General features: G+C 39.0%; 2 protein-coding genes across 8 annotated transcripts in view; one reads left to right on the top strand and one right to left on the bottom strand.

The window, feature by feature from the left end:
* The window catches only part of LOC101736234 (ATP-binding cassette sub-family C member 4), a 63,270-nt gene extending 52,088 nt beyond the window's left edge, over positions 1-11,182 (top strand). For 5 of the 7 annotated variants that reach the window (XM_062672593.1, XM_062672594.1, XM_062672590.1 and 2 more), the window contains 7 exons: positions 648-774; positions 2,373-2,594; positions 4,613-4,852; positions 6,441-6,627; positions 7,135-7,307; positions 8,413-8,512; positions 9,334-11,182. In XM_062672593.1, the coding sequence (XP_062528577.1) occupies positions 648-774; positions 2,373-2,594; positions 4,613-4,852; positions 6,441-6,627; positions 7,135-7,307; positions 8,413-8,512; positions 9,334-9,591 (1,307 nt within the window). In that variant the 3' untranslated portion in view covers positions 9,592-11,182. The remainder of the gene's footprint in view (positions 1-647; positions 775-2,372; positions 2,595-4,612; positions 4,853-6,440; positions 6,628-7,134; positions 7,308-8,412; positions 8,513-9,333) is intronic. The other 2 variants (XM_038016007.2, XM_038016003.2) reach the window with 1 other exon arrangement.
* Positions 11,183-11,488: 306 nt separating this feature from the next.
* LOC101741113 (uncharacterized) overlaps positions 11,489-13,691 on the bottom strand; it is a 57,442-nt gene continuing 55,239 nt past the window's right edge. The window contains exon 11 of the mRNA XM_004928407.5: positions 11,489-13,282. Coding sequence (XP_004928464.1) covers positions 13,214-13,282 — 69 coding nt within the window. The 3' untranslated portion in view covers positions 11,489-13,213. The remainder of the gene's footprint in view (positions 13,283-13,691) is intronic.

Genomic DNA, 13,691 nt, shown 5'->3' with positions numbered 1-13,691 from the left:
GTGCAAGCATTTACATTTTAGTTGTCTATGGGCTCTGATAACCACTTAACACCAGGTGAGCCGTCAGCTCGTCCACCTATCTAAGCAATAAAAATAATATTAATAATATAAGAATGCATTAAACCTGCAAAATTTACATTTAAATTATTTGACATCGATTTTTCATAACAAGGCTGTGAGTTTGTTTTCAGTGAATGCGTCTCTTTTGATCGTGTAATTAAATAATAACAATGTCAAGCAAACATAATGCTACACGTTGTGCTTCCACACACCAACCGACAATGGGAGATTGCAATCAATTTTATTGTCCAGTATTGGAAAGTTTCTCTTTTGGTATGTTTGTATGTGGCACAAACTATTTGAAAAAAAAAACGAAACAAGCTTTTATTGGGGGAGTAGAGCTACCTATAAGTCCGCACCTACGACTACTTTGTCCATTTTTGCCACAGTAATGCGTTCCGGTTTGAAGGGTGGGGCAAAACCGTTGTACCAAAGAACTGAGATTTAGAACTCTGTCCAAAAGTGGGTGGCGCCATTAACTGTTGATATCTGTGAGCTCTTTAACCCGCGAGGTGGATCGTGAGTTTATTCATCAGTACAATCATTAAAAACTAAATAATTAATGTAAATAATCTTTTGTACGGCAGCTCGGAGTCCCGTGTTCTCGCACCTCAACGCTTCGTTGCAAGGTATCACCACTATCAGAGCGTTCGGCGCTCAAGAGGCTCTCATCAGGGAATTCGACAATCATCAGGATCTGCACAGCTCAGCTTGGTGAGCCTAATGATAATGGAACTTTTTAACTCACTGAGTGATGCGACTCACAAGGACCCGTAATCTATAATGTTTGTTTGTTTATATTGAATAGGCTCCGAAACTACTGAACCGATTTGAAAAATTATTTCACTGCTAGGAACTGCTACACTATTCCCGAGTGACATAGGCAATAATCTTTTTTGAAAAAAAAAAGTTATTCTTACTAAAACTCCAATAATGTAACTCAAGGTGTAAAAAAATTACCTAAAATATTATTTACATTGCGTGCCCTGTGAAAACTATTGTTGATACAATAAAATAATGCACTACGACTTTGTAGAACAAAAATGTTGTCAAATATTGTTGAAATTTTTGTTAAGATTCGAGCGAAGCCGGAGCGTGCCTCTAGTAATAATAATAAACTTACCAAATGATTACACGTCCGGGAATATATGTTTTGGTAAAACGAAAATGAACAAGCCGTCATCGGAGTTTCCACTCTGTATGTTCACTTCGTCCACTATTACCTTATGAGTGTATTTCTACTGAAAGATATATGGAAAAAATCACTTTGTTCTTTTAACAACATGTCATTTCGAATTCTGTTTTTTCAGCACTTTGTTGGATAGCTGTTTTTATGTAGTTAATATTGTTTGGCTTTGTAAACACCCCACCCCCCACCCACCCGCGCACCGAACATTATATCTCTTCAGTTAAGCGATGGGATTTTAATACTTTGAATTTATTTATAGAAGACAAGAGTTATTAGCATTAAAATTCGCGGTGTAAGAGTCAGATAAACATATCTACATTTTCTCAATTTTGAGGAAGACAATTAGAACTAACTAAACGGTACCCATAATACGTTTTTCTGGTTCCATTGAAAGTGATTCTTAAGCTTTTTAGTTGTTTTAGAATTTGTTAAATATCAACTATACCGCTACGTCGTTTTTGCAATTCATAAAATACTATATATATGGTGAACCGTTTCATGAAAAAAAATTAGTACATTCTCATAAAAAAACAAATTTAACTGTTTTTTAATTATTAAATAAACTACTACTAATTGAATAAGAACTGTCTGATGAATTCATTTTTGTTTAATACTTGACTATTAAATTTTATTGCCTTTTGTTTATTTCACTTTTACACCAAACACAATATTGCAAATTACCCGAGCACAACGATGGCGGACAATTTTAGGTGCGTGAGAGCAGACGTAGACACTAACGCGCATGCGCACTTGTCAGTACCCAGGGAGGAAAAGTTAGACTTTCTTCCGACGAAGCGGGACGAAAACCGAACTTTCGGCGTAGGTACTGGTGGTAAGACTTCTTGTGAGTCCGCGCGGGTAGGTACCACCACCCTGCCTATTTCTGCCGTGAAGCAGTAATGCGTTTCGGTTTAAAGGGCGGGGCAGCCGTGGTAACTATACTGAGACCTTAGAACTTATGTTTCAAGGTGGGTAGCGCATTTACGTAGTAGATTGGGCTCCAGTAACCACTTAACACCAGGTGGGCTGTGAGATCGTCCACCCATCTAAGCAAAAAAAAAGGTAGAAAAAAAAGGTTTTTTTTGTAGATACGTTAATCTGGTTCTTATACCGCGAATTGCAGGTACATGTTCATCGCGAGCTCAAGAGCGTTCGGTTTCTGGCTGGACCTGGTGTGCGTTGTGTACATCGCGGTGGTCACTATGAGCTTCCTCGTGCTCGGCAATGAGAAGTACGGAGGGGACGTCGGCCTGGCCATAACGCAGGCGATGGGTCTGACCGGCATGTTCCAGTGGGGCATGCGGCAGTCCACTGAACTGGAGAACCAAATGACTAGTGTCGAGAGGTGAGTTGCTTCAAAAGGCAGTAGGTATGATGATATGCAATAGGGTCTTTGTGGGCTTCCTTCACATAATTATTATATATTTATATGTATTAGGATAAACTAGAGGTCCCACAGTAGTCGAAATTCGACTATAATTAATTGGAATTGTAAGTTTGTACACACACTATAATCACAAATTTCGCCAAGGCTACACTATAAAAAAATATTAAGAAAGACAAACAATATTTAATCAATTCTCAATTTGACCACAGACGTCAAGAACAAAAGTTTGACAATAAATAGTATGCATGCGTGTGTGACTGTGTGCGTCAAATACATGGTATGTGGTGTGTGTAATGTTTTCTGTATTGATTTAATGTATTTTTTTGCATTATTTTAAAAAAATATTAGCACTGTGCACTTCTTCTCTATATTTCTATATATCTCTATATTCTTCTTCTCTATGTGTGGAAAATTTCATACTCCTCCGTCCGCGCAATTTTCATCAAAAGGGATACAAAGTTTTTGCTTCACGTATTAATATACAGATGAGGCCGTCAGTGCAAAAGTGGCTTAAGCTTACCATAGTTATTATGGAGCAATGAGGTTTAAGTTTTCATGAATTTGAATAGGCAAAAAAACAATACGCGCAAAAATAATGTTTACAAATGTGTAATAAATAAATGTAAAAAAAAATATCTACGCCAAATATAGAAATAGCGTAATTATTTTTATATAACTTTTTTTTTAAATACACTTCATGTTTTTTTTTATTTTTTTTTTTTATTGCCCTTGTAGGCAGACGAGCATACGGCCCACCTGATGGTGAGTGGTTACCGTTGCCCATGGACTTCAGCAATGCCAGGGGCAGAGCCAAGCCGCTGCCTACTGCTTAATACTCTCCACAAGCCTCGTTTGAAGAAGGACATGTCATAGCGCTCGGGAAACACCGTGGAGGGGAGCTCATTCCATAGCCGGATGGTACGTGGCAAAAAAGATCTCTGGAAACGCACTGTGGATGACCGCAGTGGCTCCAGGTAGTACGGATGAACTCTACTCCGATGGCGGGCGGTGCGATGGTAAAAACGAGATGCCGGTATCATCTCGAACAATTCCTCAGAGCACTCCCCATGGAACATACGGTATAAAATACAGAGAGAACCGAAGTCCCTCCGCAGACCCAGAGGTTCCAAACGATCCGTGAGACTGGGATTATCGACAATCCGAACGGCCCTCCTCTGTATGGAGTCAAATGGAAGAAGCTGGTATTTGGGAGCCCCGGCCCAGAGATGGGAGCAGTACTCCACGCGAGGCCGGACTTGTGCTTTATAAAGCAGAAGCCTTTGTCCAGGCGTGAAGTACCGCTTCGCTCTGTTGAGGACTCCCAGCATTTTGGACGCCAACTTGGCTTTGCCTTCCAAATGTTTCGTAACACTCTGCGGTGCATTTAACTTAACATATTCAAATGATTAAAAATGTGCTCATAGAGATTGTCATCAAAAAAACGGTGCGCGTACAACTTGTTGTACGTGAATGAAGTGAAACGAAGTCGTCGTGGCTTAAAGGATAAGAGGTCCGGTGCATTCGTATGTAGCGATGCATCGGTGTTCGAATCCCACAGGCGGGTACCAATTTTTCTAATGAAATACGTACTCAACAAATTGTTCACGATTGGCTTCCACGGTGAAGGAATAACATCGTGTAATAAAAATCAAACCCGCAAAATTTTAATTTGCGTAATCACTGGTGGTAGGACCTCTTGGGAGTCCTCACTTATTTGTACACTTTTATATTATTTTTAAATACTTCATTAAATTATTGGACGCTACTCGTTGCTAACGCTCGCGCTGGCCTGTAACAGGTATACTATGTGCATGCGTTCGAGTGCCACGCATTCACTCTCGCTCTGTCTCTTTCTAGTATGGTAGCGTTAAACGTTTAACGCAACCTTGTTGGAATTCGCATTAGAAGTTTCACTTCAAATATATTACTTTTTTTTTGAAAAATAGAATGTTTAATTATTAATAATTAACAAACAGGATCGACGAATATTCGAACATAGAATCGGAGCCCCCGCTCCAGTCGGAGGGCGACAAGAAGCCTCCCCCCTCGTGGCCGGAGGCGGGCGGCGTGCAGTTCCGCCATGTACATCTGTACTACGCGCCCGGCGAGCCCGCCGTGCTCCGGGACTTGTCCTTCATCATCCTACCCAAAGAGAAGGTCGGCATCGTCGGCAGGACCGGCGCCGGGAAATCTTCTCTTATCAATGCTTTGTTCAGGTCAGCTTAAATAGATTGATGTGAAACTTGTTCGACTGATGCGACTGTGTGTGCGAGTGGAGACCGCGAATTGGCAAACGCAGCCGTTGTAACTATACTTGAGGCCTTAGAATTTATATCTCAAGGCGAGTGGCGCATTTACGTTGTAGATGTCTATGGGCTCCAGTAACCATTTAACACCAGGTGGGTTGTGAGCTCGTCCAGCCATCTAAGTGATAAATAACCTGGTGTTAAGTGGTTACTAGAGCCCATAAACATCTACAATGTAAATGCCGCCACCCACCTTGAGGTATGAGTTCAAAGGCCTCAGTATAGTTACAACGGCTGCCCCACCCTTCAAACTGAAACGCATTACTGCTTCACGGCAAAAATAGGCTGGGTGGTGGTACCCACCCGTGCGGACTCAAAAGAGGTCCTACCACCAGTATATGTGCAGGGTGGCTGGCAGGAGCTGGATGAGAGAAGCCGAGGATCAGTGGCGAGCAATTGAAGAGGCCTATATCCAGCAGTAGACTGCTATAGGCTGATGATGATGATGATGATAATGACCGTGTCTTGTTTGTTATTTGTCTTCATTCTTCTTTTCGTTTCGATATGACATGACATTTATTAGACATTCATATTAACATTTCAACAATTATTACTGTTTTACTTCTTAAATTTAAATTTCCAAGTATGTTTTCATTAGGTATTCTTTTATTATTATTATTATTGTATTCCATCTTCGAGCCGATGAATTGTCAATGTTATGTACGCCATTATTGTCACATGCGTCAGGCCATAAGTTAAATAGTTTAAGTTATTTTTAATGTTAAATGTTTGTGATGTGGCAGTACTTTTTTAAAATAAATAAATAAATGAATTATACAAGTCTACGACGTCACTGTTACCTCCTGATTTCTATATTCGTTTGAGTATCATCTGAATGAGGGAGCTTTCATCGCATGACCAGTCGGATGAAGTCTTCCTACTGGTTCGAGATTTACTTACATCGCACACGATGAGTCGCGATCATCATTCGACATTATTATTGTAAAACGGTTTCTCATCTATACTAATAATATAAAGAGGAAAGATTTGTTTGTTTGTTTGTATTGAATAGGCTCCGAAACTACTGAACCGATTTGAAAAATTCTTTCACTGTTTGGAAGCTACACTATTCCCGAGTGACATAGGCTATAATCTTTTCTGAAACAATTAGGGATCCTTACTAAAAATCCAATAGTGTAAAACAACCAAAGGTGTAAAAAAATTACCTAAAATATTCTTTACATCGCGTGCCTTGCGAAAACTATTATAATAGTTAATAGAATAAAATAATATACTACGACTTTGTAGAACACATTATTAGTTACAAAAAGTGTCGCGACAGCATATGACTAACTATTATCGTTATGCCGCAATAAGTGTTATTTTATTTTTAAAAATAAAACAACGTCAAATATCGTTGAAAGTTTTGTTAAAGACCCGAGCGGAGCCGGAGCGGGCCCCAAGTTCGTTAATATTTCTATTTATGTGTGACTACCGTATTAAATTGATTATCGTATCAAATATATTCCGGAATTGATATGTTAATATTTTTCACCAGGCTTGCGACAATAGAAGGCGAGATCATAATCGATAATCGAGAGACTTCTTCGATGGGCCTGCATGAGCTCCGTAGTCAGATCTCGATAATTCCTCAAGAGCCAGTTCTGTTTTCGGGCACCATGAGACACAATCTGGATCCCTTCGATGAATATCCCGACCAAGTATTGTGGAGGGCCTTGGAAGAGGTGAGGAATAAATTTTGTTAAAATATCGTAACGTTAACTAATTCGTAAGGGGGCGTCCATTAATTACGTGAGACGTTTTTGAGAATATTTTGACCCCCTCTCCCCCCCCCTTGGTGGATATCGTAGGATTTTTCTCAACTCCCTCCCCCCTCCTCTAATCTCACGCGAGATTCTTCAAAACTTCTATTTGGACGGTAAAAGTGTTGGATTATTGAAAAAAAAAAAACTTACCCAATTACTTTTATTGAAGACTCGCAAAGACTAGTATATGTGAATACTATATCAAATCGGTTCAGTAGTTTCGGAGCATATTCAATATAAACAAACAAACAAATCTTTCCTCATTATAATATATGTATTTTAAATATCACAAATTAAAATCTTTATTACGTCTCTCAAGGAGACATTAATGTATGACAATCTACTGAATTCGGTAAATGAAAAGAAAATTTCTAATAGTCAAACATTTTATTCAAGTGTTATTGTAATAAATGGTGTCGTACTCAGGTTGAGCTGAAGGAAGTAGTGCAGGAGCTCCCGGCCGGTCTGAACTCTCGCATGTCGGAGGGCGGCGGGAACTTCTCCGTGGGGCAGCGGCAGCTCGTGTGCCTCGCGCGGGCCATCGTCAGGCGCAACCGCCTGCTCGTGCTGGACGAGGCCACCGCCAACGTCGACCCGCAGTACTTACATACTTTATACGCCCCACATTAGTTACATAAAGCTGGACATTCATGATTCCAATATTACGTCGCTGTCAAACCAGAATCTGCTATGTGCGAAAACTCTATTTTGAATTAACGAGTAAAAACATTTATGAAGGTGATTTTTTTAGAAGTAACTAGCTGACCCGGCAGACTTCGTAGTGCCTCAATCGATAAATAAAAGACCTATACTTTTGTATAAAAGAAACTTAAGACAAACAAATGGAATCCGTCCGACGGGGGACACATCAAAGGAAAAACAAAATTGTTATTCTTATGTAATTCCGAGCATTTTCATATTTATCTACTTTTTAAACCTTCTCTGCACTTCCACAAATAATTCAAGACCAAAATTAGCGAAATCGGTCCAGCCGTTCTCCAGTTTTAGCGAGACTAACGAACAGTAATTCATTTTTATATATATAGATATCAGTAACAATATAGATAACAGTTTTTTTTATACGGTAGCTAGGGCTGTGAACTATACGAAAAGGTCAAAGAGTAAAAATCTCAAAAAGTGCACCTAGCAGATTTTGGTTTGACAATGACGATTTGTAATTCTATTTCGATCTAACGAATTATATATATCTGTCGGAGAAACTGCATTATTAAGACCATTGTCAGACATCATATGGACAAATAGAGTGATCGAGTTAAGATAAATATTGAGTACACAACAAAACACGTTTGTTGTCTTAGAACAATTTCGTCTTCTCTTGACATTAGCAAATGAAAACGAATGACAGTTCTTAGGATGCATGTACCGCTCTTCTAGAAGGCTGGTTGGTAAGTGTGATGGCGTCTCCATCGGCTAGGTTCTGTCATAGCACGAAGTTAGCCGAGTTCCGACGATACCGCTATCGTGCTGCCATCTCTCGGGAATCGTGCTGCGTTTGCTACGTACCAAACTAATGTCTGTCTCCGACATATATATACATGCCAGTACTTTAAAGACCAAATTTATATAATTGATATAAAAGTTTGATTAGTTTATGTCATACTAGTCACATTAGGAGAATATTTATATAATTTAATAAAATTCATATCGAAAATGATGATTTTCAAACGTATTTCTCGTTTTCAGAACCGATGCCCTCATACAAACGACAATTAGAAACAAATTCGCAGAATGCACAGTACTCACGATTGCTCACAGACTTCACACCGTCATGGATTCTGATAAGGTAGTTTTTTTTTTTTTGTTGCTCAGATGGGTGACGCGCTCACAGCCCACCTGGTGTTAAGTGGTTACTGGAGCCCATAGACATCTACAACGTAAATGCGCCACCCACCTTGAGATATAAGTTCTAAGGGTCTCAGTATAGTTACAACGGCTGCCCCACCCTTCAAACCGAAACGCATTACTGCTTCACGGCAGAAATAGGCGGGATGGTGGTACCTACCCGCGCGGACTCACAAGAGGTCCTACCACCAGTAAAACGGGGCCTGTTTACTTCAGTATTTCCGTGAAACAATGACGTCTTCTAATGTGTGTGAATGGTCGGATGGTCACTAGTAGAATAAAGATGAGGCGTATTAACGCTATCAGGTTTTCATTTTAAAGTACGGCACCCTGGTAGGAGCAAAAAATACTTGCAAGTATAAAAGTATATGTGCTGAAGTCGGATGCTAAAAAACTTGAACACTCACATGAAAATACTGCATTGGAAAATGATTCATAACCTATTAGGAATAAATATAAAAATGAATTGCTGTTCGTTAGTCTCGCTAAAACTCGAGAACGGCTGGACCGATTTGACTAATTTTGGTCTTGAATTATTAGTGGAAGTGCAGAGAAGGTTTAAAAGGTAGATAAATATGAAAATGCTCGGAATTAAATAAAAATAACTGTTTTGTTTTCCTTTGATGTGTCCCCGTCGGACGTATTGTAAAATGAGATTGTAATTTATACCTAATGTTCATGGGCTAAAATTGCTTAACACTAGGTGAGCTTGACCTTGCTTAGCGTATGTATGCCGAAATTATCACTGAGTTTACTTCGCAGGTTCTCGTGATGGACGCTGGTCAAATGGTGGAGTTTGATCATCCGCACGTGCTGCTGCAGAAACACGAGGGCGTCCTGCGCGGCATGGTCGAGCAGACCGGCAAGGCCATGGCCGACACGCTTGCGCGGGTCGCGCAACAGGTACGTAGCGTCCGGGGCCCGGTGGGTTTTTTTTTGTTATTGCTTAAATGGGAGGACGAGCTAACAGCCCACCTGGTGTTAAGTGGTTACTGGAGCCCATGGACATCTACAACGTAAATGCGCCACCCACCTTGAGATATAAGTTCTAAGATCTCAGTATAGTTACAACGGCTGCCCCACCCTTCAAACCGAAACGCATTACTGCTTCACGGCAGAAATAGACAGAGTGGTGGTACCTCCCGCGCGGACTCACATGATGTCCTACCACCAGTAATTACGCAAATTATAGTTTGCGGGTTTCCCTTTTATTACACGATGTTATTCCTACACCGTGGAAGTCAATCGTGAACATTTGTTGAGTACGTAATTCATTAGGAAACTCCGGTGCATCGCTCAACACGAATGCACCGGACGTCTTATCTCTTAGGCCACGACGACTTCATAACGTGGGTAACAGGCGCGGTGCACTCGTGGTTGAAGAATAGCATGGCCTAGTCAAATGACTAACAAACGTAGGCAGCGGCTCGGCTCTGCCCCTGGCATTGCTGAAGTTCATGGGCGACGGTAACCACTCACCATCAGGTGGCCCGTGTGCTCGTCTGCCTACAAGGGCAATAAAAAAAAATGAGATTCGCTAAAAATTTAATTTGCGTAGGGTATGACGTGTGATCGGTGGTGAGAATACATAACTAAACATCACCGCGTTCTCCTATGACTATTTCCCGGGCGGCCGTTACGCAATACAATCTTGATTTCGGCCGCATTCTATGGGGTTTCGGCTTAACACTAGACGGGTCGTGAGATCATACACATAATAAAGCACAACAGCCAATTAAATTAAATTAATTGAATCTGTTAATTTATTCTGAATATATGTATTGTATCTCAAAAAAAATTCTTATTATTTTTTATTTCTGAGAATGCAATTTTACAAATAATTTTTTGTTACAGGCTTACGAGAAAAAAAATTTAGGGAGTGCGACAGAATGATCTAGTTAAACATGAATGTAGGCTACGAATTACTTAAAATACGTGTTATTAATGTTCCTATGAGGGATGTACAAAAGGATCTGTTTTATTCCGTAAGTGTGTAGGCTGCCCGCCGATACGTCACGCTTATGTCACAAATGTATTCGTTATTTATATGGTAGGAACTATTTGTAAGAATAGGTTTTTGTTGATTATTGCGTGTTTGTAAAACAAGTGAGATTTCCATTGGATGGTTACCAAAATTGATCTTTATGTTAGAGTAGTTAAAAGGAAATTTTGACTGCAATACCAAATCCTTATCGAATATTTTCTTAATTTAAATTTACTACAATGTAAACAGTGTCTTAATTAGTTTTTTTGTTTGTTTGAAGAAATCAAAGCTTTACCGTATTATTATATACAAAAGGTGCTACAATTTTACTTGTAGACTTGAACGAGGCCTATTATAATAGGTTTAGCGTGTACTTACATTAATTATATAAATAACGGGAAAAAAAAAAGGAAACGTTACTTATTAACACTGTAAGTGTCTTTGATGATAAATAATATTTTAAGTATCTAATTTTATTCAGTGATATGTATTGTACTTATGTCGATGTGGTTATGGATTTGATAAAATTATATTCAACATACAATTTTTATTCTGATAATATACCGATGTTTGTAGAAATTGAAAATGTTTGTTGATTAATACAACAAAATAAAATTTTAGATTGTAGTCAAGGCTATTTTCTTTTTTTACATCCCCCGTCAATTTTACATTCTGTAGGTTAGTAATTCCTCCTCCTCGAGTCGTGTTCCTCATGTCTGAGGGTCGTGACCACCATCACCCATGAGCTTCAATCTTAAGATCTTTTTCCATTTTCCCCTGTCCACGGCGTCATGCAGCGCGCTGTACACTGTACTGTCCAAAGCGGTGCGGATCTGATCGGACCAACGAGTCTGGCTGCGGCCTCTAGATCTGTTGCCTTCAACTTTCCCTGTGATCATAAGTTTTAAGTTAAGGTTAGTAATTAAAAGACCATTAATTGAGTAATCCCATTTATTTCAATTTCTTTCATTTTTATGAGCGAACAACTCATAACTACGACGGAATGTGACAAAAAAACATAATAACTACGAAATTATTCAGTTAAAAACTGATTAAACGAAACCATGTAATTAACAATTCTTACATACTTTCAATGCAAAAATAGTTTTTATTACTACGGATTATATTTACAGCACATGTTTACTTAACTAACTAACATTACAATCTATCCCTTAAATTCGCCTTATTCGATAACGGAAAACTATATTTTCATTATATTCCATTATAAATAGTCTCTCTGGATTTTAGTCGGTCAACAACCCTTGAGTTGTGCGGTTGGTTTGTTATAGAAAATGTTTGCAAATTCAAGGGGCTTTAGATAGAGATGAGTCAGCAGGGCGGAGGCGCGCTACATTAGAGCTTACGTATAAAGGTTCTGTACCACTAGAGCAGCGGTCGGGGAACCGGGGTAAATTACCCCAAAATTTTAGGCGGTAAAAATGAAACATTTGTGAGTAAAAAGTATATATTGAAGTGAAACTTCTTTAGAATCGTTGTGATTTTCAAACTCATAAAAATATCATATGAATTATAAAATAACAAGAAATTATCATTTACTTATATTTTCTGTGGGGGCGTTTTTTTTTTCCTCAACTGTATATTACATATATTAATATTATTACCGTCATGTATTACTAGGTATTACATTGATAAATTGAATAAATGATGTTTAAATTATCTTTTTAGTTATTGTTTTCTTTTCAAAATTATTATGGAGGCTATGATATGAAAGATGCTAAAAAGAAGCGATTTCGTTTTTTTTTTGTTCTTCGCCATGGGATAATATCAACTTACACAAAAATGTTTTGGAGTAATAATTAAAAAAGTTCCCCGACCGCTGCACTAGAGGCTCTAAAGCCCTGCTGCACTCTCTTAATAATATCCGCTCTTCGTTTTATCACAGAACCCGGGATCGTGTCAGCGTCACTCTCGCTGCCCAAAACGTACGAACAACGGCCATCATATAAATAGCTTAACCGAAATTAATGAAACGAGAATCACAGAACACCGAAAAAAATTTGTTAAAACTATATTTAACGTTCCGTTATTTAACTATACCTAAATATACCCAAATTAATCATAATTAATCAATCCATCCATCCACGTGAGATAACAGCCAAAAAATATACAAACTTCAAAATTTTAATACCAATACAACGTGTGTTCTGTGATAATATAATAATAATACTTGAAACGCATATTATTAAAATAAAGATTAAACAAACAAAAAAAAAAGTACAAAAAATTAAGTTTCAAATGAAAACTAAAATTTAGACATGATATGTTCATCGAAATTAAATAGAATAAATAGTCTAATACAACCAAACCAATAAGTTTGGGTAAGTAGCATTAATTGTCATGACGAACCGTTTCCCTTTGGCACAAGAGAAATATAAATTGTTTAGTCTTCGAACAGATTCGGAAGAGAAAAAAAATAACATTCTGAGATCTTCAGAAAACTATCGAAATTAAATTCACTCTCGAATTGAAATATCATCGTGATATTCGAACGTAAAACTAAAATGTCACAGTCTTTATTTAACGGCATCGGTGGCCTTGGTGCATATCGCAGGGCCTTCAGGCCCGGTGAGGCCCGGTAAGGCCCGCCGAGCCGAGTGCCCAGTAGCTGCCGTCGTGACGCGCCGGCCACACGCGCGTCTAAACGAGCGCCGTCAAACTGCCTGTATTCGTTTTCTTCGCGTCGGTTTCAGTTAAGTTCGGCTTCGTCTGAAATGAAAATAAATAAATTAAAGTAACTTAAAATTTTGATTGTGACAAAGTGTCCCATTATTTGTTATTCCTACTTATGCTGATAGCATTGAGAGGCTATATCAGCTTTTCCTTGACGTGTAGGTGAGCTCACGGGGCTCAAACCGGGAGTGTTACTAACACTGGCCCTAGCAAGAGCAGTGCTTCGCCGAATCTAACACCGGATCGGAAACGCGACCCACTGAGAAGATCTGGCGAGAAACTCAGTGGGCTGTGTCTATGGGTTAATTCACTCGTCGAGCCTTTCGTCGCAAGCGACGGGTTCTACGAGGACGGTGACCGGATCTCGTTGTACTAAAACAAAGAGCACATTAAAAAATCTGCGAGATGTACATCTATCTAGTTATTCGTTCTACTGAGGTTTTTT

Source organism: Bombyx mori, chromosome 15 (assembly GCF_030269925.1).
Source record: "Bombyx mori chromosome 15, ASM3026992v2".
Lineage (NCBI taxonomy): Eukaryota > Metazoa > Arthropoda > Insecta > Lepidoptera > Bombycidae > Bombyx > Bombyx mori.
This window is presented reverse-complemented; position numbering and strand designations above follow the sequence as displayed.